The 24943-nt window shown below is 40.2% G+C and overlaps 1 protein-coding gene across 3 annotated transcripts in view; it reads right to left on the bottom strand.

Moving 5' to 3' along the window:
* Positions 1-7511: 7511 nt before the first annotated feature.
* Positions 7512-24943, bottom strand: part of INTS2 (integrator complex subunit 2) — a 77592-nt gene continuing 60160 nt past the window's right edge. For all 3 annotated transcript variants that reach the window (XM_007531473.3, XM_060203872.1, XM_060203873.1), the window contains exons 19-25: positions 22411-22536; positions 15359-15557; positions 14653-14904; positions 13512-13619; positions 12278-12383; positions 8252-8428; positions 7512-7704 (exon numbers count right to left, since the gene is read on the bottom strand). In XM_007531473.3, coding sequence (XP_007531535.3) covers positions 7538-7704; positions 8252-8428; positions 12278-12383; positions 13512-13619; positions 14653-14904; positions 15359-15557; positions 22411-22536 — 1135 coding nt within the window. In that variant the 3' untranslated portion in view covers positions 7512-7537. The remainder of the gene's footprint in view (positions 7705-8251; positions 8429-12277; positions 12384-13511; positions 13620-14652; positions 14905-15358; positions 15558-22410; positions 22537-24943) is intronic.

The following is a 24943-nucleotide window of genomic DNA, read 5'->3' as shown; positions in this document are numbered from 1 at the left end:
GCCTCCCACCCCCTCGACCACAACATCCAATCGTGGGGCGAGCTCCGACAGCCAACCACGGAAGACCATTCATCAGACAACCAATCCTGACTCAAGGCTGGAGAGTGAGAATTCTGGTACCCAATGGAAGCCATCGCAATCAGAATAGACCCAAGGCGCTTGGCGGAACCGGAAAGCTAGAATGAGAGCAAACGAAAGTGCTTCTGTGTTTTGCTATATATATATAATATTTTTTTATTTGTTTCTTTATTTATTAGGTAGACAGAAAGAAACTGAGAGGGATGGGGAAGATATCGGAGAAGAGACACGGAGAAAAACCTACTTCACTGCTTCATCACTTGAGAAGCTTTCCCCTGGTGGGGAGGGGCCGGGAGCTTGAACTTTGATCCTTGCACCTTGTAGCAAGTGCGCTCAACCGGGTGCGCCACCTGTTTGACTTTTGTGATTCGTGATTTGACCTGTGCATCGGTTCCTCTAGAGAACTTGAAAATTCAAAGTATCATTCATAAGAGCTGTAGACCTACATAGAGAAAATATTCTTGGAAGCTTACCGAATTATGTGAGTGTTCATTCACCAGTGTCAATTTGCATTCTCAAGGTTTACGGTAGCCAGGATATCAAAAGACAGAGGTGGAAATTACCAGACTGTTGAGACAAAGTAGGCGAAAAATTGGTGACCATTGATACTCCAGGGTATCCCAGACCCCGAACTCAACCAGAGGAACGCTCTAGTGCTATCCATCACTGACCCGTGATCTTTCCAGCTAAGATCTTATAATTTCTGAAAGGCCAATCATAACCTGGCCAAATTTTCCGTTTCTTTCTTAAGATGCTACCTAGCCTAAACTTGACTCTAACACTAGTGTGCCACTTCGTGCCTGAGACACCAAAGGTCCCAGGTTCAATCCCCCAGCGCCATCATAAGCTAGAGTTGAGCAGTGCTCTGATAAATAAAATACATACTAGTGTACTCAAAAGTCAAAACCTTAGTTTCTTAAATTCAAGTAGTTATTTTAGGAAAGAGCAGCAAGGAGATGAGCTGGTTTGTTACCCTTGCAGTTTTACCAAATCTGAAAATGGCAGACTTGTCATAAGAATTCTGCCTTTAGTGGTCCAGGAGGTGGCGCAAGTGGATAAAGCATCACTCTAAAGCATGAGGTCCTGAGTTCAATCCCCAGCTGCATATGTACCAGGGTGATGCCTGGTTCTTCCTCTCTCCTCCTATGTTTCTCACTAATAAATAAATAAAATCTTTAAAAGAATAAAAAATAATTCTACCTTTTAAAAAATTTTACTTATAAAAAGGAAACAAAACAAACAAAAAAAAAAACTGGCAAAAACCATAGAATAAGAGGGGTATAACTCCACACAATTCCCACCACCAGAACTCCGTATCCCCTCCCCTCCCTGATAGCTTTCCTATTCTTTACTCCTCTGGGAGCATGGACCCAGGGTCATTATGGGATGCAGAAGGTGGAAGGTCTGGCTTCTGTAATTGCTTCCCTGCTAAAGATGGGCGTTGGCAGGTCAATCCATACTCCCAGCCTGTTTCTCTCTTTCCCTAGTGGGGCTGGGTTCTGGGGAAGCAGGGATCCAGGACACATTGGTGGGGTTGTCTGTCCAGGGAAGTCTGGTTGGCATCATGGTAGCATCTTCTTCTTCTAGCGTTTGCCTATGGTAGCATCTGGAACCTGGTGGCTGAAAAAAAGTTAACATACAGAGCCACAAAAAACTGTTAACTAATCATGAACCTAAAGACTGTAAAAGTTCAGATGAAGAGTTGGGGGGGTCTCCGTTTTGTAGATAGTAGGCCTATTTTAGTTATATTCCAAAGAGCCTATGACTATACCAGTTTTTTTTTTTTTTTTCCCTGAGCCTGACATCTGATATGCAGGTTGATCTAAGTTATTGTCTGGGGAGATGATGTCATGGCTGGAAAAAAGACTGGATCAGGGAAGAGAATAGCTCCCAAATATGGGAAAGGTGTATAAATATTGTTGACTGTAAACCCCATCGATTTGATCTGATTCGGGGCCCATATTCAGCTGAGGAGCCTGTGTGACCTCTGTATCCCTATAGATCTGAGCTCAAATTCTGAGGCCATGAGTAGGAACATTCCGAGCTGCCCCAATTTCAGGACCCCTCTTCCTCAGGTGGTCCTTGTCTATCTTTCTCTCCCCCTCTCTGTCTTCCTCTCCTTTCTCAATTTCTCTCTGTCCTATCCAATAGCAATAGCAAAGAGAACAATAACAACAAGGGCAACAAAAAAAAAAAAAAAAAAAAAAGGAAAAATGGCCTCCAGGAGCAGTGGAGTTAATATATAAAGCAGAACAAATTGTTGACTAATCATGAACCTAAAGGCAAGAATATTGCAGATGAAGATTTGGGATCTGCAAATCTAGTAGGTCTAAATTAGCTATATTCCAAGGGGCTCATGACTGTACTAGTAGTTGCCTGAGCCTGACAGTCAACATGCAGGTGGACCCAAGGTATTGTCTGGGGAGATGGTGTCATAGTTGGATAAAGGACCAGAAAGCTAGATCAGGGAAGAGAGAGTAGCTCCCAAATAGGCAGAAAGTATATAAATATTGTTAACTGGAAACCTCATAGATTTGATCTGGGGCCCTGTGTAACTTCTGCATCCCTGTAGGTCTTAGTTCACATTTTGTGGTCACGGCTAGGAACATTCCAGGTTGCACTAATTTCAGGACCCATGTTCCTCGAATGGTAAAGTATGTTGCCCAACCTCCCTTCGGAGAATTGAACAGTCCCTACCATTGTTGATCCACGTTGAGGACAAGGTTCTATAGGGGCCGACAAAGGGGTCCATTATGTTGTTCCTGATGGAGATGACCAGTGACAGTGGTGAGAGGAATCTGTTATAGGTCTAGGCCCGTATCATGTCTCTGTGGGAATCCCAGGACTCCCTGACTAGGCTTCCCTGCTTTATATCTTAATGCTTTTTCAGCCAGCCACCAGGTTCCAGATGATACCATGACATCAACCTGACTTCCCTGGGCAGAGGACCTTACCAGTGTGTCCTAGAGCCCCACCTCCCCAGAGCCCTGCTCCACTAGGGAAAGAGAGACAGGCTGAGAGTATGGATCTGCCCGCCAACACCCATGTTCAGCAGAGAAGCAATTACAGAAGCCAGACCTTCCACTTTCTGCACCCCATAATGATCCTGGGTCCATGCTCCTAGAGGGATAAAGAATAGGAAAGCTTTCAAGGGAGAGGATGGGATATGGAATTCTGGTGGTGGGAATTTTGTGGGATTATACCCCTCTTATCCTATGTTCTTGTTAATATTTCAAAAAAAAAATAATTAAATTTTAAAAAGGAGATTCAACTGGGACCCAGCTGGAAACTTCAGGCATACAAGATGAGTTTAAATAGCTCTACCAGTTGTGCTATTTCATCAGCTTACAGATATAAGTATTACAAATTCAGTTAGATGAACACATAAGATGGAAAATGAAGGGGGCAAGTAGGGTGCACAAGGACCCAGGTTCAAGCACCTGGTCCCTACCTTCAGGGGGAAAGTGTCACAGGGCTGCAGGTGTCTCCCTCTCTATCTCCCCCACTCCTCTCAATTTCTCTCTATATACAATAAAAATACTTAAAAAAATTATTTATAACAAGGAAACTTTGACAAAAACCGTAGGATAAGAGGGGTACAACTCCACACCAATTCCCACAACTCCATATCCCATCCCCTCCCTGATAGCTTTCCTAGTCTTTTTTTTTATTTTTATATGTATTTATTTTCCCTTTTGTTGCCCTTGTTTTTCATTGTTGTAGTTGTTATTGATGTCGTCATTAGATAGGACAGAGAGAAATGGAGAGAGAAGGGGAAGACAGAGAGGGGGAGAGAAAGACAGACACCTGCAGACCCGCTTCACCACTTGTGAAGCAACTCCCCTGCAGGTGGGGAGCCAGGGGCTCGAACTGGGATCCTTATGCCAGTCCTTGCGCTTTGCACCATGTGTGCTTAACCCACTGCGCTACCGCCCGACCCCCAGCTTTCCTATTCTTTATCCCTCTAGGAGTATGGACTCAGGGTCATTATGGAGTGCAGAAGATGGAAGGTCTGGTTTCTGTAATTGCTTCCCAGCTGAAGATGGGCGTTGGCAGGTTGATCCATACTCCCAGCCTGTCTCTAAAAATACTTTTTAAAATGGAGAAGAAAAATGAAAGATAAAGAGTATATCGTTTGATATTAACGTAATGGAATGGCAGGTAACTTATGAAAAACAAACCCTCGAAAATATCTTCTAGGTGTTATTTTGCTTCTACAGTTTTTAAGGAATGTTTTTATATTTTATTTAAAAAATGGTTAGGCTAATGAGATTGTAGTGGGTAAGCAACTTTCACAAGTCAGACTTCTAAATCTCCAGGTTCAATTTCTGACATCTGGGATGTAGGAACCTCAGGCATGAAAAGTATTTCGTGCAACCATTACGTAATCTCTGTAACCCATAAATGGAATTTTAAAAAGTAGTGAGAGAGATCCAAAGTATCACTCTGACACATGCAATGCAGGGGATGGAACTTGGGGTCTCATGCTTGTAAACCCATCACACCAGAATGTGTTCATTATTAAGAAATAGAGAGGGAAAGAAAAACCAAAGCATCACTCCAGCACATGCCAGAGACAAACCTCAGACCACAAATCTGAGGACCTAAGAAATTCTCTGCGGTGCCACCTCCTCCTATGACCTAATATATATATTTAGCTCATATCCTATGAAGTATTATCTGAGGGAGAGGGAAAGAGAAACCAGAATACTTTTAGTACCAACAGCACTGGGGGTCCAATTGGCTGAGTTCAAGTAGCTCTACCAGTTGAGCTATTTTCCCAGGCTACAAATATCAAATCTTTTTTTTGTTTGCCTCCAGGGTTATCGCTGGGACTTGATGCGCATCCTACACTACCAATCCACTGCTCCTGGAGGCTATTTTTCCCATTTTGTTGCCCTTGTTATTGTTGCCATTGCTGCTGTTATTGGATAGTACTTAGAGAAATCGAGAGAGATGGGGAAGGCAGAGAGCGGGAAAGAAAGATAGACACCGGGAGTCGGGTGGTAGCACAGCGGGTGAAGCACACATGGCACCAAGTGCAAGGCCCAGGTTAAGCGCACATGGTGCAAAGTGCAAGGACCAGGTAGGTATCCCAGTTCCAGCCCTGGGCTACCCACCTGTAGGGGAGTCGCTTCACAAGCAGTGAAGCAGGTATGTAGGTGTCTTATCTTTCGCTCCCCATCTTCCCTTCCCCTCCTCTATTTCTATTTCTCTCTGTCCTATCAAACAACAATGGCATCAATAACAACAATAAAAAAAGGGCAAAAAAAGGAAATAAATATTTTTTAAAAAAAGACACCTACAGACCTGCTTCACCGCTCGTGAAGGGAGCCCTCCCCCCTCCCCACCTCGAGCCGGGATCTTTAAGCACATCTTTGACTTTGTGCTTCGAGCTATGTGCACTTAACCGGAGCGCTACCACCTGACCCCCATATCAAATCTTTTTAAGTAACTGCTCCAGGTTAATCTCTACGATTTGTCGCTCCTAAATTTCAAGTTTCAACTTCTAGTCTTGTATTGTCATGTGATGGATGTGACATAATAGAAAGGGACACAAAAAGCTGGAGCTAGGCAGGCCTGAATTCTAGTTCCTTGAATTGTTCCTTTTAGGCAAATAGCAGTGAAATGAAACACATACAAATTAATTTGGTAAAGAATATGAATGTTTTTAATTCAATATTCAAAATAAGCTGCACACTTCTGTTTTCACTTGAATAAAAAAATCACATTGTGATAAATTTTATAAACTTAACTTAAAATACATGAATATTAATATTTACTAATATATTTACATATTTTATTTACACCAACAATAAATCTGATGAAAAACAGAGCATGTTATTACCACAGCAGGTTTTGACCAGTCTTTGAAAAATGATCATGGAATGTGCACTGTATTTAAGTGAGAAAAATATTTCAACCTTTTATGAACTAGGTGATCAAGAAGTTACCTACTCAGACAAAATATTCCACAGCCTCAGTCTAGAAAGACTAAGAAGCAGTTGTTTTTAATCTTAAGAAACTACAAAACTTCCTTGTTTGGAAATATGAAAATTCTAAAGATATTTTAAGTATATGCTTTTATTTTTTGTATCAGAATTAATTGAACATTAAGCATCTAGTAAAAGTTATATTTTGTGTATGGTTCTGTGCATTTCATGATTTAAAATAACTACAAATTAGTTCTTATGTAATGCCCTTAAAAGCAAGGAACAGTAGTAATCCCATTTTACAAAGAAGGAAAATGATGTGACTATTTGCTAATGAAAAGACAAAATTAAATCTCTTTTCTTAAAAGTCACACTTTCTTATTAGCCTGCCTTGTGAAGGACATTGCTTCAAGTAAGCATTGTGGGAGGAAATGTGTCATTTTGGTAAATCACAAAAAGCAAAAAGAAGTACCTTTGAGACTGGATACTTAATAAAAAAAAAAAAAAAGAGGATTATAGGTTACCTATATACAACTACCTAATCAATGGAAGTCATTAGCAGAGGACTGAAAAATCCTTCAGCAACATGGTATTTTTCCATATCTTAGTTTTTCCTGAGATTCAAGTATACTACTTCTTTCTCAAAGATCTTCTAAATTTACAATATGAGTTATAATCCTGATGACAACCCAAGAGCTGCTTAACCAGTGGATTTTACTGTTCTAAACTTTAGATATCAATGTATCCTCCCTCTGACAGATAAGTTAATAAAGTAGTATAAAAAATAAATAAAAAAAACTAAATGAGACCAACTTTCAGGTTCTCTTCTGAACAAAGATGTTTCTGTAAACACTTTTAAACCAGTATCTTAAAATTCCAAATTATTCAAGTATCTCTTTAAACATATGGCTTCATATATTAGGAAAAACTGAAGCAACTATGTAAAATCTTAAAACCCTCATCTGTAATTCCATAGAAGTAATTTACCAAAAGCTATCTGCCTTTTTAAAGTCTTCTATCTTGCATTACATATTTATAAGATTTCTACTTGGGTATTTAAAATCCTAATTCTTCCTTCCCTTTTTCTCACTCTTATTATTGTATCATTGTCCTAATGTTATATAAGCTGGCAGTTAAAGTAAATATTAAAAAACTCATTTTTATAAGAAATTAAAGGCATGGCAACCTTCAAAAGCCAAATACAAAGTCAAATTCACTTTCTAGTTATGAGTTTCTTAAGTGTTCCTAATAGAGAGGGGAGAAAAATTAAAATAAAAAAATAAACCACAGCTGCTACAATATAAACACACCAACAAGATTGATCCAAAGGACTGCCAATCAAATATAAACAAGCATAATTCTCAAGAGAATTTTAAGTTGTATTCATGTTGAAATGTTGAATTAAAATGTTTCAGTGATTCCAAAACATTGTTCCCATTCAATTCAAAATTATTAAAATACTCAGATTCATGTAGGAAATATGCAACAAATGGCTTCATGTTTCTGTTTGTCTTCAGGGACATTTTTTAAATTCCACTAACGCTCATGTTTATTATCTCAATAATTGTGCTTTCAATACAGTGACAGAGTTGCACATCAGGATCCATACTTCCAATGTCCCTGGATCCATTTTTATAAGATTCTTTACAAATTCCAGCCCATCCACGAGGTTTCTCTTTTATTTGCTGAAGACCTAAAGACAAAGGGAAAATAATTTTTTAAAAAATATTTATTTATTTATTCCCTTTTGTTGCCCTTGTTTTATTGTTGTAGCTATTATTGTTGTCATCATCATTGTTGGATAGGACAGAGAGAAATGGAGAGAGATGGATGAAGACAGACAGGGGGAGAGAAAGACAGACACCTGCAGACCTGCTTTACTGCTTTTGAAGTGACTCCCCTACAGGTGGGGAGCCGGGGCTTAAACTGAGACCCTTACGCCAGTCCTTGTGCTTTGTGCCACCTGCACTTAACCTGCTGTGCTACAGCCCAATTCCCAGGGAAAATAAATTAAGGCAAGAAATATGGAAAAAATTTTAACCTTTTTGAGATAATAAAACAATTCTTGAAAATAAGTTACTACTAGTGGGCTGGGGAGATAGCATAATGGTTATGTAAAAAGACTTTGGTGCTTGAAGCAACAAAGATCTCAGATTCACTCCTCAGCACCACCATAAGCTAGAGCTGAGCAGTGCTCTGGCAAAGAAGAGGAATACAAGGAGAAAGTAGTTGCTACTTACGAGTAATAATTGGATCAATGTCTCTTGTCTGAGTGGCAACATCAGAGGCACAGACTTGCCCTATTTGGATCAGCAATGACATAATATCCTCATATAGTGGAGGAAATGCTCGACAAAAAGACACCAAACTTGGCAGTGTTGGCATGAAAAAAGCGTATCGCTTTGCCTGTGTTAGAACTGTTAGGAAGAAATAAAACAGTTTTTTAGGTCACAGATATAAATTCGACATAGCCTATATAACATTTTTCACCAAACCATGCTCTATGCTAAAATTCTATATATACTAAGTTGTCTTTAAAAAAAATTTTTTTTATATTTATTTTCCCTTTTGTTGACCTTGTTGTTTTTCATTGTTGTTATAATTATTATTGTTGATGTCGTTGTTATTGGATAGGGCAGAGAAAATAGAGAGAGGATGGGAAGATAAGAGAGGGGGAGAGAAAGATAGACACCTGCAACCCTGCTTCACCGTCTGTGAAGCGACTCCCCTGCAGATGGGGAGCCAGTGGCTTGAACCGAGATCCTTACTCCGGTCCTTCCTTTGCGCCATGTGTGCTACCGCATGACTCCTGTTTTAAAAGTAGCTCACCAAGCAGAACATAGGATTTATTACTTATTTATTATTGGATACAGACAGAGAGAAGTTGAGAGGGGAGAAGAAGATAAAGAGAGGAAGAGACAGAAACCTGCAGCCCTGCTTTGTCACTCATGAAGCTTTCCCACGTGCTTGAACCCAGGTCCTTGTGCACTGCAGTGTGTGCACTTAACCAGGTGCACCACCACCAGCCTGGCTCCTATATACTAAGTTTTCTTTTTTCTTTTTCAACTTTTATTTATAAAATAGAAACACTGACAAGACCATAGGACAAAAGGGGTACAATTCCCACCACCAGAACTCCATATCCCATCCCATCCCCAATAGCTTTCCTATTCTTTATCCCTCTGGGAGTATGGACCAGGGTCATTATGGCGTGCAGAAGGTGGAAGGTCTGGCTTCTGTAACTGTTTCTCTGCTGAACGTGGGCGATGACAAGTCGATCCATACTCTCAGCCTGTCTCTCTCTTTCCCTAGTGGGGAAGAGCTCTGAGGAGGCAGGGCTCCAGGACACATCGGGGGGCTGCCCAGGGAAGTCTGGTTGGCATCATGGTAGCATCTGGAACCTGGTGACCCAGACAAGACCAAGGCCCTTATATTCAGTTTTCTAAAACACACTCAGCCTCTGTCTGCCTTCAGGGAACTCACAATCTAATATTGGGTTGTCAGAAAAGTCCTAGAAAAAAATTGCATAGAAAAAAAATACATTATAGCTCTTCCAACAGTCCATTAGCCATCACCCAATATATAAAGTCTTATCATTCCCAAACACTGTGCTAAGTGAATTACAAGCACTGCTTCATTTAATTCTCCCACTTCTGTGAATGAGGAAAGAACTATTAGGATACCTATCTGACATGTCAGAAAACTCTATTTGTGGGGGGGATCTTTTTCAGATAGAGTGAAATAAAGAAGCAGAGAGAGGGAGCTGGACGGTAGTGTTAAGTGTACGTGTCACAAAACGCGAGGACCAGCGTAAGGATCCTGATTTGAGCCCCTGCCTCCCCACCTACAGGGGAGTCGCTTCACAAGCGGTGAAGCAGGTCTGCAGGTGTCTATTTTTCTCTCCTCCTCTCTGTCTTCCCCATCTCTCTCCATTTCTCTCTGTCCTATCCAACAACAATGACATCAATAACAACAATAACTACAACAATAAAACAACAAGGGCAACAAAAGGGAATAAATAAATATTAAAAAAAATAAATTTAAAAAAGAAGCAAAGAGATGGAAAGAAAAATACACCAAAGCTTACTTTCTTTTTTGTTATTGTTGTAGTTATTATTATTGTTGTTGTTGTTATTGATGTCATCATTGTTGGATAGGACAGAGAGAAATGGAGATGATGAGAAGACAGTGGGGGGAGAGACAGAGAGAGACACCTGCAGACCGGCTTCACCGCTTGTAAAGCGACTCCCCTGCAGGTGGGGAGGCAGGGGCTGGAACCAGGATCCTTATGCCTGTCCTTGACCTTTGCGCCACCTGCGCTTAACCCACTGTGCTACCACCCAACTCCCCTAGTTTACTTTCATATCACTGCACCCTGCAAACTAGAAAGTAGTTAATATAGTAGGGTATGCTTCAGAACTTAAGGTGAAAGCTAATATATCCAACTTTTTTCTTTATACACATAATTGTATTTTTCTGGAAACCGTTTGTAAAACACTGTAATTTGTTTTCTATTAACATGGCAGGCGAGAATTCTACCACTGAACCACCCATGCAACGGTAACATACTACATCTGGAAAGTAGACTAGATTTCTTTTTTTTTTATTTTAAGATTTTATTTACTAATTAATGAAAAGGTAGGAGAAGAGAGAAAGAATCAGACATCACTCTGGTACATGTGCTACCAGAAATTGAACTTGGGACCTCATGATTGAGAATCCAGTGCTTTATCTACTGCACCACCTCCTGGATCACTAGATTTTTTTTTTCTTTTTTTTTTTTCAGGCAACTCCAGTTTTTTTGCTTGTTTGTCTGTTTTTTGCCTCCAGGGTTGTTGCTGGGGCTCGGTGCCAGCACTACAAATCCACTGTTCCTGGAGGCTATTTTTCCCATTTTGTTGCCCTTGTTATGGTTATTGTTATTGTTACAGTCACTGTTGTTGTTGGATAGGACAGAGAGAAATCGAGAAAGGAGGGGAAGAGAGAAGAGGAGAGAAAGACAGACACCTGCAGACCTGCTTCACGGCTTACAAAGCGACCCCACTGCAGGTGGGGAACTGGGGGCTCGAACTGGGACCCTTAAGCCAGTCCTTGAACTTGTACCATGTGCACTTACCCACCGAGCTAACACCCAGACCCTGATTTCTACTTTTTTTTTTTTTTTTTAAAAATTTCTTTTTGGGGGAATTAATGTTTTAAATTCAACAGTAAATACAATAGTTTGTACATGCAAAACATTTCCCAGTTTTCCATATAATAATACAACCCCCACTAGATCCCCAGATTTCTACTTTTTAAATATAAATTTAATCATTCATAAACTAAAAGATAAAAATAACTATATATGCCCCAATACCATAATCTACATCTTTAACAAAATAAATTTCACAAGAATTTTTTTTAAAATGGTGAATTCACTTTTTTTTTTTTTTTAAAGTATTTATCCATGAGAAAGATAGGCAGAGACAGAAAGAACCAGTTACCACTCTGGTACATGTGCTGCTAGAGATTGAACTCAGGACCTCATGGTTGAGAATCCATTGCTTTATCTACTGTGCCACCTCCCGACTACATGAATTTTTTTTATATATATTTAATTTTCTCTTTTGTTGCCCGTTTTTTTTTTATATTTATTTATTTTCCCTTTTTGTTGCCCTTGTTTTTATTGTTGTAGTTATTATTGCTGTTATTGATGCCATGATTGTTGGATAGGACAGAGAGAAATGGAGAGAGGAGTGGAAGACAGAGAGGAGGAGAGAAAGACACCTGCAGACCTGCTTCACTGTTTGTGAAGCGACGTCCCTACAGGTGAAGAGCAGGGGTGGGTGGGGGGTGGTCCTTGCACTTTGCGCCAGGTGCGCTTAACCCGTTGCGCTACAGCCGGACTCCCTTGTTGCCCTTGTTGCTTGTCATTGTTGTTGTAGTTATTGATGTTGTCGTTGGATAGGACAGAGAAAAATGGAGAGAGGAGGGGAAGACAGAGGGGGAGAGAAAGACACCTGCAGACCAGCTTTACCACCTGTGAAGCGACTCCCCTGCAGGTGGGGAGCCAGGGCTCCAACCAGCATTCTGATACCGGGTCCTTGCGCTTTGTGCCCTGCTGAGCTACCACCCGACTCCTCACAAGAATATTTTTAAAGACACAAATTAAACTACAGTAACAGTAATGTGTCACAGTGACAGATAAAACATATTGTGTTACTAAATTCCGAAAAAAATATGTATGAATTTAATTCAGAACTTTCTGTTGTTGATTGATTACATACCTGTTAGCAAAGTTCCCATAACATTGACAGCTAAGCGTGCTACACTGAGCGACTTTGGTAATGCATACTGGATACACAAATGGGAAAGCAACTGGATTGCAAATATCTGCAATACAAAAGCCAAGTATTACATGTGTTAAAGTATTATCTTTTTTCAAATATTTATTTATTTTGGACAGAGACAGCTGAAGCACTGCTTCACCACTCATAAAGCATTCTCCCTGCAGGTGGGGATAAAGGGCTTGAATCTGGGGCCTTTCACACTACAATGCACGCACTAAACCTGGCAAACACCCCTCTCCTTTTTTAACTACAGTGCTGGGAATTGAACATGGGGCCTCCCACATGTATGGTAACACTGAACAGCCTCCCTGATCCAATACTTCATTCTTTTTTTTTTTTTTTTTTTTTTTTGAGAGAGAGAGAGCAAGAAACAGAGAGGAGACCATCCCACCATCTATGGAACTTCTATCATGGTGCTCGCATGTGGTTACCGGGGCTCAAGTCCAGAGTTTCGTGCACAGAAGACATGCTCTCTACCAGGTAAGCTATCTTAGCCCTATGTGAAGTACCTTCATGTTTTAAAAAAATATTTATTCATTTATTCCCTTTTGTTGCCCTTGTTTTATTGTTGTAGTTGGATAGGACAGAGAGAAATGGGGAGACAGAGAGGGGAGAGAAGACACCTGCAGACCTGCTTCACTGCTTGTGGGGCTTGAACCAGGATCCTTATGCAGGTCCTTGCACTTTGTGCCACCTGCACTTAACCTGCTGCACTACCGCCTGACTCCCGCATAGTATCTTTAAAGTAAAGCTTACAGGGGCTGGGTGGTAGCATGGGTTAAGCATGGTGCAAAGTGCAAGGACTGGCCCAAGGATCCTGGTTCGAGCCCTCAGTTTCCCACCTACAGGGGCGTCGCTTCACAAGCATTAAAGCAAGTCTGCAGGTGTCTATCTTTCTGTCTCCCTCTGTCTTCCCCTCCTCTCTCCACTTCTCTCTGTCCTATCCAACAACAATGACAGCAATAACAACAGCAATAATAACAACAACAAAAAGGATAAACAAGGGCAACAAAGGGGAAAAAAATGCCCTTGGTGGATTCTTAGTGTAGGCACTGAGCACCAGTGACAACCCTGGAGGCAAAATAAAATAAAATAAAATAAAGCTTACAAAATATTTTTTCCCCTAAAATCGTAATAATTTTTTTTTCTAAGATTGTGAAATGTTCATTACCTGTTTTTCAAGTTCCGGTTGTGCAATAAGCTCAGGGATAAAATCCAGACAGATGTGCATTGATGGAATACCTGCAACTGTCAGAGGTAAAAGTTCACAGGGATAACCCTATTTCCAGAAGAAAATAAGAAAAGGTTAGAAAGGAAACTATTATAATTCAAATACAAACAAAAATCTAGAGGAGGGCTTGTTTCTGTTAAAGTGCTCAGAAGGCGACTGTGTACACTCTACCACTGTTTTTCAAATCCAGAGCTCTTCTCCGGTCTGGTTTACAGTGCTGCCAGAGCCTGGTCCCGGGCCCTCTGCTGTCTCAGTTATGGAAGTTTATTGCACTACCAGTGATGCCACCCCTAAGATTCCATTTCACCTTTCTGATACGCTAGAATTAAAATTATCCGAACACTTTACTATGTTCAAAATAATATCTAAGGGGATGGGCGGTGGTGCACCCAGTTGACTACACATATTACCATGTGCATGGACCCCAATCTCCACTTGCAGGGGAAGCTTCAGAAACAGTGAAGCAGGTCTATAGGTCTCTCTCTCTCCCTCTCCCACTCTCTCTCTGTCTCTCCCGCTTCCCTTTAAATTTCTCTCTGTCTGGGGGGGTAGATAGCATAATGGTTATGCAAAAACATTGTCATGCCTAAGGCTCCAAAGTCCCAAATTCAATCCCCCACACCACCATAAGCCAAAGCTGAGCAGTGCTCTGGAAAAAAAATGATTTCTCTTTGTCCTAATTAAAAAAAAAAAAAAAGAAAAAGAAAAAAAGCCACCAGGAGCAGTGGATTTATAGTGCAGGCAATCTCCATCAACCCCAGAGCCCCAGTGAGAACCCTAGCGACAATAAGAATAAATAAATAATAGTAGTCTGAGAGGTAGCACAGTGGATAACACATTGAGCTCTCAAGCATGAGGTCCAGAGTTCAATCCCCAGCAGCACATGTACCAGAGTGATGTCTGGTTCTTTCTCTCTTCCTATCTTTCTCATTAATAAATAAATAAAATATTAAAAGCAATAATATGTAAAAAATCTAGATTTTCATTCATATGACAAAAGCCTATTATTATTTGTGTATGATCTGCCAAGCTGCCTCCCCCCCAAAGGAAGTTCAACAAACCTCATATTCTGAAAACGGACCTGAAAGTGAACAAGCTTAGCAATGTTGGGATCTGCGATGTACATTTGGTGCAACAGACAACAGATAAGACATTGAACTTCTCGTAGGTTACAGAGCAAATTGTCTTCTCCTTCTTCCATTCCCTTATTTGGAGTGCTGGTAGTAATAACACTTTGTACATTCCTTTGCAAGTTGTCTGACTTGGCACCTTTTGCTTTTTCCTCTTCAGTAGGTAAACAAATCTCTAAGAGAATCTGGACAGCTGCACTATCCTACAAATAAATAAAATGCAGTCTGAATCCCAACCCCACCACTTAATCATACTTTGAGCAAATCACTTGATCTAAGGCCTATTTTCTTAATGTGTAAAAATGAAGATGGCAATACTCTGTACATAATAAAATGATTATGAAGATTAAATGAGTTAATACACATAGAGAACTTAAAATAGCAGCGAGCAAATAACAAGCACATTACTGTAGCTATAGCAATCTCCAGTACTTCATTTAAAACGCTGACAGCCAATTTTCTTTATTTATGAGATTGTTCCTAACTTTAATAATAAAGTTCCTCTGATATCAAGAAGCAAAGGTAACACCTTTATAACATATTCTATAGTAAAAGGAATTCACAACATGGCACTACTATACACAGGAGGCACAATGTGCCATTATTTAATTGATTATTAACAGGGAAGCCCTGTTTGATTAAATCTTACTTTATTACCTGAGCAGCCAGTAATGCATTTTTCAATTCTTCTCTGGTAACTTCTGGACCATCAGTTTGTCCTACTAAACCTAGTGTGTTATTCTGGGAAAGTCGGTCTTGCTCGGCAGTCTCCTTCAGATGAGAACTAAGGTAAGCTTTGGAGGCAAGAAGATACCCATTCAACATATGTAGAGTAATATCCATCAATGGGGGACATCTATCAGAAAGAAGAAAAAAATGCATGAAAAAGAATATACATTTAGTGGTCTGGGAAGTGGCATAGTGAATAAAGCATAGTGAATAAAGCACTGGATTCTCAACCATGAGGTCCTGAGTTCAATCCTCTGCAGCACATGTACCAGAGTGATGTCTGGTTCTTTCTTTCTCTCCACTTATCTTTCTCATAAATAAACAAATTCATATATCTATATATATATATCTATATATCTATATATCTATATCTATATCTATATCTATTAATTGGGTCCAGGATACAGCATAGTGATTATGCAAAAAGCCTTCTTCAGGCCTGAGGGCCCCAGATTCCAGCTTCAATCCCCAGAAACCCCATAAACCAAAATTGAACAGTGCTCTGATTAAAAGAAAAAGAAAAATTTTATCCCAAGACTTCAAGACATCATAGGTCAGAGCTGAGTAGTACTCTGGTTAAAAAAAAAAAAAAGTTTAATAGATAAGTCAGTCAGACTATGATCAACCAACTTAGTAATACCTCAGAAACTAAAAATAAAAAGTTAACACTTCTCCCCCTCTGAAATACCATCAACACAAAAGTATTTTCTTTGTTTTTATCTATGAGGCTTCACCACTCAGGGCTAATGTTCTGAGAGAGAAAAAAAAAAGAGAGGGAAAGACACCACAGTATGCATAGAGGCTAAATTCAAACCTGACTTACATGCATAAAAAAGCAAGGTACCCTCTCAGGCCCTCAGCATAAATGTTTACTTATGGGGCCTGGTGGTAGCACACCTGGTTGAGTGTACATGTTACAGCACACAAGGACCCAGGTTCAAGTCCCTGGTCCCCACCAACAGGAGAAGTTTTGTGAGTGGTGAAGCAGTGATACAGGTGTCTCTCTGTCTCTCTCCTCTATCTTCCCTTCTCCTCTTAATTTTTGGCTGTCTCCATCCAACAAATAAAGATAATTACAAAAAATTTTAGCGGAGGCTCCAGAGTCCAGGTTCAATCCCCCACATCAAGATAAGCAAGAGCTGAAGAGTGCTCTGGTTTAAAAAAAAAAAAAAAAAAGTTTAATCATTTTTCTCTATATTTCAGTGTATATGAATAGTAATATATATTTTATCTTATCAGCTGAAATAAAACATAACACAATGTATGTCCTAGAGAAATGCCTACAGAAAAAGGTACTAATTGTACATCTCTTACATAGGAGATTATAATTGCCTTCAAAGAAAAATACTGTTTTACTCAGTAGACATTTTTTTAAAACTTTTTAAAAAATATTTATTTTATTTATTTATCCCCTTTTGTTGCCCTTGTTGTTTTCTTGTTGTAGTTATTGTTGTTGTCGTTGTTGAATAGGACAGAGAGAAATGGAGAGAGGAGGGGAAGACAGAGAGGAGGAGAGAAAGATAGACACCTGCAGACCTGCTTCACCGCCTGTGAAACGACTCCCCTGCAGGTTGGGAGCTGGGGGCTCGAACTGGGATCCTTACGCTGGTCCTTGCGCTTTGCGCCACCTGCGCTTAACCCGTTGCGCTACAGCCCGACTCCCTCAGTAGACGTTTTTTAAATTATTTTTCCTTTGAAGCAAATAAATAGTGGCCATGGAGGTAGATCAACAGTGGGAAATAGAACCTGCACGTATGTGCCCTCAGGATTTGTTCCCTGACAGTAAATATTCCGAGAGCTGTGTTATGGTCAGTCTCTTTCTCCTCTGTCTTTCCCCTTCTGATAAAATAAATAACATATTTAAAATAAAGAAAAAGATGTGGTCTGGGAGGTGGCACAGTGATAAAGCTTTGGACTCTCAAGCGTGAGATACCGAGTTCGATCCCCGGCAGCACATATGCCAGAGTCATGTCTGGTTCTCTCTCTCCTCCTATCTTTCTCATAAATAAATAAAATCTTTAAATAAATAAATAAATAAAAAAGAAAGAAAGAAAGAAAAAGATAACTCTTATTCCAAGAGTGCTTTACCTTCTTGACTTTGAAAAGTTACTAAGCTTCAGTTTTTCATGTATAAAGTGAACACAAGACAGGGCAGACAGCATAATGATCGTGCAGAATACTTTAAAGCCTGAGGCTCTAAGGTCCCATGCTATTCCCAGCACCACCATAAGCAAACGCTGATTAACACTGTAGTTTCTCACTCTGTATCTCTCACTCATTAAAGATAAAGTGAAAAAAGTTAAAAATATATTTATTAACATAAGAAAAAGAACCACATCACTTTGGCACATGAACTTGGGACTTTGGATTTTATGCTTTGAAGTTCAATGCTTTATATACTCTCCCACCTCCTAGTTCACCAGAACACAATTTCTTTTTTTTTTTTTTTAACCAAAGCACTGTTCAGCTCTGGTGTATGGTGGGTGGAGGATTGAACCTGGGCCTTTGGAGCCTCAGGCATGAAGAATGTCTTTGTGTAATCACTTTGTTATCTTCCCTGACCTCAAAAATAAAGTAAAATAAAATAAATAAAACAAAAATAAGACTAGCTAAATAGTGTGCGATTTTGTCATGTGTGCAACCCATCTTTGAGCCAGGTCCCCACTGTACTTAAGAAAGTTTAGTGCTGGGGAGTCAGGCTGTAGTACAGCGGGTTAAGTGCACGTTATGCAAAGCGCAAGGACCGGCATAAAGATCCTGGTTCGAGCCCCTGGCTCCCTACCTGCAGGGGAGTCACTTCACAGGCAGTGAAGCAGGTTTGCAGGTGTCTCTCTTTCTCTTCCCCTCCTCTCTCCATTTCTCACTGTCCTATCCAAGGATGACATCAGTAACAACAACAATAATAACTACAACAACAATAAAAAGACAACAAGGGCAACAAAAGGGAAAATAAATAAAATAAAAAAGAAAGTTTAGTTCTGTGGTCTCTTGTATACTCTCTCTCCAAACAAAACAAAACAAAAGCTGCAATACAACTTATGCTTCTAAAACTACCCAAAACAGTGACCAGACAATGTACCTAGTTGAGTGCACATCTCACAATAATCAACAATCTGGGTTCTAGCCCTGTCTCCACCAGCAGAAATGGGACTTCCCAAGCAATGAAGCAGTGGTGCAGGTGTCTATCTCCTCCATCCAGCTCTCTCCCTCTAGATCCCCTTTCTCTCTTGATTTCTGTCTCTGTCCAATAAATAAAATCACCCAAAACAAAAAAAATCGATGTATTTCACTAGTAATGGTAAAATTGTAGAGAAAGCTTTTTTTCACAGTATATATTTTTTGTTGTTAATTTTGGTTGTTCACTTAACCTATGTGTATTATGAAGACTTTCATACAGGTACAAAAGAGGGAATATTACAATGAATTCCCAAGAACTCATCACCCAACTTCAACATTTACCTGCACCTGGTCGTCTTGTTTAATCTTTTTATGTATTTTATTTCCCCCATAAAGATGATTACCATTTTAAAGTCAGAATCATAAGCTTCCATATTTTCTATAGTATTTAACATAATAAATATTGGAGTATTACACCAAAGTAAAAGACTCTGGGGTGGGTGGGTGGGTGGGTGGGTGGGGAGAATACAGGTCCATGAAAAATGATGAATGAAATAGTGGGGGTTGTATTGTTAAATGGGAATCTGGGGAATGTTATGCATGTAAAAAAAAAAAAAGTAGAAACGCAAAGCAGAAATTGACTGAGTTTGGAGTATGGTACCAAAGTAAGAAAGCAGAAGTACACTAGAGTTTGCAGTGAGTACCTCCCTAATACTTCCTCTCCACTTTTCCAAGCTTTGGGTTCATGATTGCTCAACAATTTGTTTGGCTTTGTATGTTAACTCTCTTTTCAGTCACCAGGTTCCAGGTGTCATCAGGATGCCGGCCAGACTTCCCTGGATTGAAGACCCCACCAATGTGTCCTGGAGCTCAGCTTCCCCAGAGACCCACCCTACTAGGGAAAGAGAGAGGCAGACTGGGAGTATGGACCGACCAGTCAACGCCCATGTTCAGCGGGGAAGCAATTACAGAAGCCAGACCTTCTACCTTCTGCAACCCACAATGACCCTGGGTCCATGCTCCCAGAGGGATAGAGAATGGGAAAGCTATCGGGGGAGGGGGTGGGATATGAAGATTGGGTGGTGGGAATTGTGTGGAGTTGTACCCCTCCTACCCTATGGTTTTGTTAATTAATCCTTTCTTAAATAAAAAATAATAATAATAAAAAAACATAATAAATATAGAAATATGAGTGATGTGAATTAACTAATTTGGCCTCTTCAGAGTAAGTCACTACAAAGAAGTTTAATTCAGCAATTGACAAAAAGTCAAGGTAAATCAAGGTTCCTTATTTACAGTTGAGGATGTCAAGAACAATAGTTCTAATGCATATAGTGGATTATTTTGAACCAGTTGTTAAGTCTTTTCGAAAATATCTTCAGCAGTAGTAGAGTTCTTTTTTTAAATATTTATTTATTCATTCCATTTTATAGCTCTTGTTTTATTATTGTAGTTATTATTGTTGTTGTTTTTGATGTCATTGTTGTTGGATAAGACAGAGAGAAATGGAGAGAGGTGGGGAAGATAAAGAAGGGGAAAGAAAGACAGACACCTGCTGCAGACCTGCTTCACTGCTTGTGAAACAAGTCCTTTGCAGTTGGGGAGCCAGGGGCTCGAACCAAGAGCCTTATACCCGTCCTTGTGCTTTGCACCACGTGGGCTTAATCCACTGTGCTACCGCCCGACGCCCCAGTGGTGTTCTTTATTGCGCTGAACACAGAGAGAAAAAGAATAGTACAAATGAGGGAAGATAGCATAATGGTTATACAAAGAGACACTGAAGCCTGAGGTTCTGAGATCCAAGGTTCAATACCCCACACCACCATAAGCCATAGGTGATCAGTACACTGGTTTAAAAAACAAAACAAACAAGTAAAAAAACTAACAGCAGTACTGATGACTGTCAAACCAACAACGATGACATCAATAATAACAACAATAACTATAACAATAAAAAACAACAAGGGCAACAAAAGGGAAAATAAATAAATATAAAAAAATAAAATAAAAATAAACAAACAAACAAAAAAAAAATCTTTTCCAACTATGACACCATCTCCCCAGACAATAACCTGGGTCCACCTATGTATTAGCTGTCAGGCTCAGGCATAAACTAGTATAGACATAGGCCCCTTGGAATATACCTAAAATAGACCTACTAGCTTTTTCCAAAACGGAGACCCCAAATTTTCATCTGCAATATTCTTGCCTTTAGGTTCATGATTAGTCAACAATTTGTTCTGCTTTATATCTTAACTCTTTTTCAGCCACCAGGTTTCAGATGCTACCATGATGCCAAACAGACTTCTCTGGGCAGAGGACCCTACCATGTATCTTGTAGCCCTGCCTCCTCTGATCCCTGCCCCACTAGGGAAAGAGAAAGACAGTCTGGGAGTATGGATTGACCTTCCAACGCCCATGTTCATCTGGGAAGCAATTACAGAAGCCAGATCTTCCACTTTCTGCACCACAATGATCCTGGATCCATACTTCCAGAGGGATAAAGAATAGGGAAGCTATCAAGGAAGGGAATTGGATATGGCGTGCTGGGAGTGGGAAGTGTGTGGAACTGTATCCCTCCTATCCTATAGTCTTGTCAATATTTCTATTTTATAAATAAAATTTTTTTAAATAAATGAGTCTAAAAGAAATAATAATAATATAAGGGGGCTGGGCGGTGACACACCTGGTTAACAGCACATGTTACTATGTACAAGGACCCAGTTTCAAGCTTGCAGTCCCCACCTGCAGGGGAAAAGCTTCACAGTGAGCAGTGCTGCAGGGGTCTCTGTCTCCCTATCCCTTTGCCTCTCCATTTCTCTCTGTACTATTAAATAAATAAGAGTAATATAAAAGACAGACTATCAAAAATGGGGGCCAGGTGGTGATGCACCTGGTTGAGTGCACATGTTACAATGCACAAGGGCCCAGGTTCGAGCCCCTGGTCCCCACCTGCAGGGGGAAAGCTTTGGAAGTGGTGAAGCAGGGATGCAGGTGTCTCTCTTTCTCTCTCCCTCTCTATCTCCCCCTACCCTCTCGATTTTTTACTGTCTCTATCCAATAAATAAAGGTAATAATAAAAAAAAAAGAATATCAAAAATGATGGTGCAGTGTGCTGCTCTCACACAATTAAAAGACACTAAGGTAAACATTTCCCTTTTTTTTCCCCCTCCAGGGTTATTGCTGGGCTCGCCAGAGACGACCCGAACTGCCCCTGCGGCTACAGACAGACTATGACCCACATAGTCAACGACTGCCACCTCTCCAGATTCAAAGGAGGTCTCGAAACTTTACATCAGGCTCAACCTGACGCTGTTGACTGGCTACGGAAGAAGGGCAAACGCTAGAAGAAGAAGAAGCTGGGGCTCAGTGCCTGCACCATGAATCTACCGCTCCTGGAGGCCATTTTTCCCCCTTTCTGTTGCCACTGTTGTTGTAGCCTCGTTGTGGTTATTATTATTACCATTGTTGATGTTGTTCGTTGTTGGATAGGACAGAGAGAAATGGAGAGAGGAGGGGAAGACAGAGACGGGGAGAGAAAGATAGACACCTGCAGACCTGCTTCACCGCCTGTGAAGTGACTCCCCTGCAGGTGGGAAGCCGGGGGCTCGAACCGGGATCCTTACGCTGGTCCCTGGGCTCTGCACTACATGCGCTTATCCACTGCGCCACCGCCCGACCCCCAACATTTCCTTTTAATTGCCACCAGGGTTACTGCTGGGGCTTGGGGATAAGTGCTTGCAAGATGAATCCACCACTTCTGGCAGCTTTTTTATTTTATTTCTTGGATAGGACAGGGGAATAGAGTTTTGACTCTTCAATACATAAATTTGTAATAAAGAAGAAAGTAAAATCATACATACCTGTGTACTCTTTGATCACACCTTAGGACAATGAGAGGATCTATCATCAAATCATTCTGAGTATATTTTTGTTGTCGTACAAACTTTATTGAAGGTTGAAGTGCATTTACTGTCATCACCCACAGCCTGATGAAAAAATAACCACAAGTTCAAAAACAGCAATACTGAATCAGAGACAGGTCAGCCCTTTAAAACTCTCAGTTGCATACCTGAGGCTCCAGACACCAAAGGTTCCATTCCCAGCACTAACATAGGCCAGAATTCAGCAGTGTTCTTGTCCTTTCTCTACTTCCCTCTCCACTTTCCCTTTCATAGTAAATAAATAAATGTTTTTTAAACCAGTACTTTATAACAGAACCTACGGCCATCCAAGTACTTTTTATATGGCTGACACTATATTCTCAATTTCTTTTTTTTTTATCTATGTATTTTTCCCTTTTGTTGCCCTTGGTTTTTTTATATATATATTTATTTTCCCTTTTGTTGCCTTTTTTTTATTTCTTTATTGGGAAATTAATGTTTTACATTCAACAGTAAATAAAATAGTTTGTACAAGCATAACATTCCCCAGTTTCCCATATAACAATACAACCCCCACTAGGTCCTCTGTCATCCTTCTTGGATCTGTATTCTCCCCACTGCCTTTGTTGTTTTTTATTGTTGTTGTATTATTATTATTATTGTTATTGATGTCATCATTGTCAGATAGGACAGAGAGAAATGGAGAGTGGAGGAGAAGACACCGAGGAGGAGAGAAAAACAGACACCTACAGACCTGCTTCACCGCTTGTGAAGCGACTCCCCTGCAGGTGGGGAGCTAGGGGCTCAAACCAGGATCCTTATGCCGGTCCTTGCGCTTCACGCCACATGCACTTAACCTGCTGATGCTACCACCCGACTCCCTTATACTTTCAATATCTCCCTCTAGGTGGGGACTGGGGCTTGAACCTTGGTCCTTGCTCACTGTTATGCTATGTGTGTGCGCTTAACCAGGTATGCTACCACCTGGCCCCTCTCAACAAAGTGTTAATAAAGTTTTAAAAAAAAGTTGCCTCTGGGAGAAAAAATGTAAAATTAGTAACTATAGACAGATTAATATATAATTTAATCTCTTAGATTATGTGAATTTACTAATCATGTAATAAAAAAGTAAATTTAGAAAGTATTAATATTCCTAGACCTACTAAATCAAGATCTTAAGTAAATTTAGCCCACTGTTCTGTTTTTAGAACTGGTCAGGTGTTTTGTAATCCATTTATGGAACAGCAGATAATCATCTGGTGAAAAACAAAATAATCCAGTATTTAGGTGGTGTTAGACCTATATGAGCAAAGACTTAATTTCAATCCCCAGTACCATAAATATCTTAACAATGCTCTGATATCTCTAATTTGTAAAAATAAATCTTTTAAAAAATAATCCAGTGTTCTCTAATCTTTGCTGCACATTAAAATTTCTTGAGAAAACCCCACGTACAAACAACCTAATTTAACTGACATTTTATGGGTAACAAATTGAGAAGCAATAGATTATAACACTTTGGGGGCATGAGGTGACACACAGTGGCACCGACAGAGAGCACATATTAAAGCGTGCAAGGGCCCAGGTCCTCCCCAGCAAGGGGCAACTTTCACCAATGGTGAAACAATGCTGCAGGTATTTCTCTTTCTTTTCCCCCATTTCCTTTCAATTTTTCTGTCTGTTCAAAATTAACCAATTAACTTTAAAGCTGTATAGAGGGGTGTGTGTGTGTGTGTATGTGTGTATCTTTTAAAAAACTTTATTTTACTTGAAAGGACAGAGAACATTTGAGAAGGAAGAGGGTTCAGAGAGGAAAGAGATACCTGTAGCACTGCTTTACTGCATGTGCACTTAATCAGGTGGGCTACTTCCCAGCCCCTTATGGACATGTTTAGCATGCGCCAAAGTCTGAAGGCAAAAAATGACGTAAACACGTGGTGAGTTAAATCCCAATTAACTATGAGACTCAAAACAAACAAATAAAACATTCTCAAGTTGGACATATATTTTCTTTTTCTTTTTTTTAAATTTTTTTAAATATTTATTTTATTTATTTATTCCCTTTTGTTGCTCTTGCTGTTTTATTGTTGTAGTTATTATTGTTGTTGGATAGGACAGAGAGAAATGGAGAGAGGAGGGGAAGACAGAGAGGAGAGAAAGATAGACACCTGCAGACCTGCTTCACCGCCTGTGAAGCGACTCCCCTGCAGGTGGGGAGCCGGGGTTCGAACCGGGATCCTTATGCCGGTCCTTTTGCTTTGCGCCACTTGCGCTTAACCCGCTGCGCTACAGCCCGACTCCCATATTTTCTTTTTCTTAATTTGTGTACCTGAAAGTTATCACAACTATCTGATTAGTGGGTTATCACTGGAGTGCCAAATACAACTCCACCACTCCTAGTGGCTATTAGTCTTTTTCTTTCTGTTTTTTGATACAGACTAAGATATGCTGTGTATGGGGGGGAGGGGCTGGAGACAGAGAATGGAATAAAAGACAGAGAAAGGATAGCTAC

The sequence above is a fragment of the Erinaceus europaeus genome, chromosome 12 (assembly GCF_950295315.1).
Source record: "Erinaceus europaeus chromosome 12, mEriEur2.1, whole genome shotgun sequence".
In the NCBI taxonomy this organism is placed as follows: domain Eukaryota; kingdom Metazoa; phylum Chordata; class Mammalia; order Eulipotyphla; family Erinaceidae; genus Erinaceus; species Erinaceus europaeus.
The sequence above is the reverse complement of the archived record's forward strand: the minus strand, read 5'-3'. Positions and strand labels throughout refer to the sequence as shown.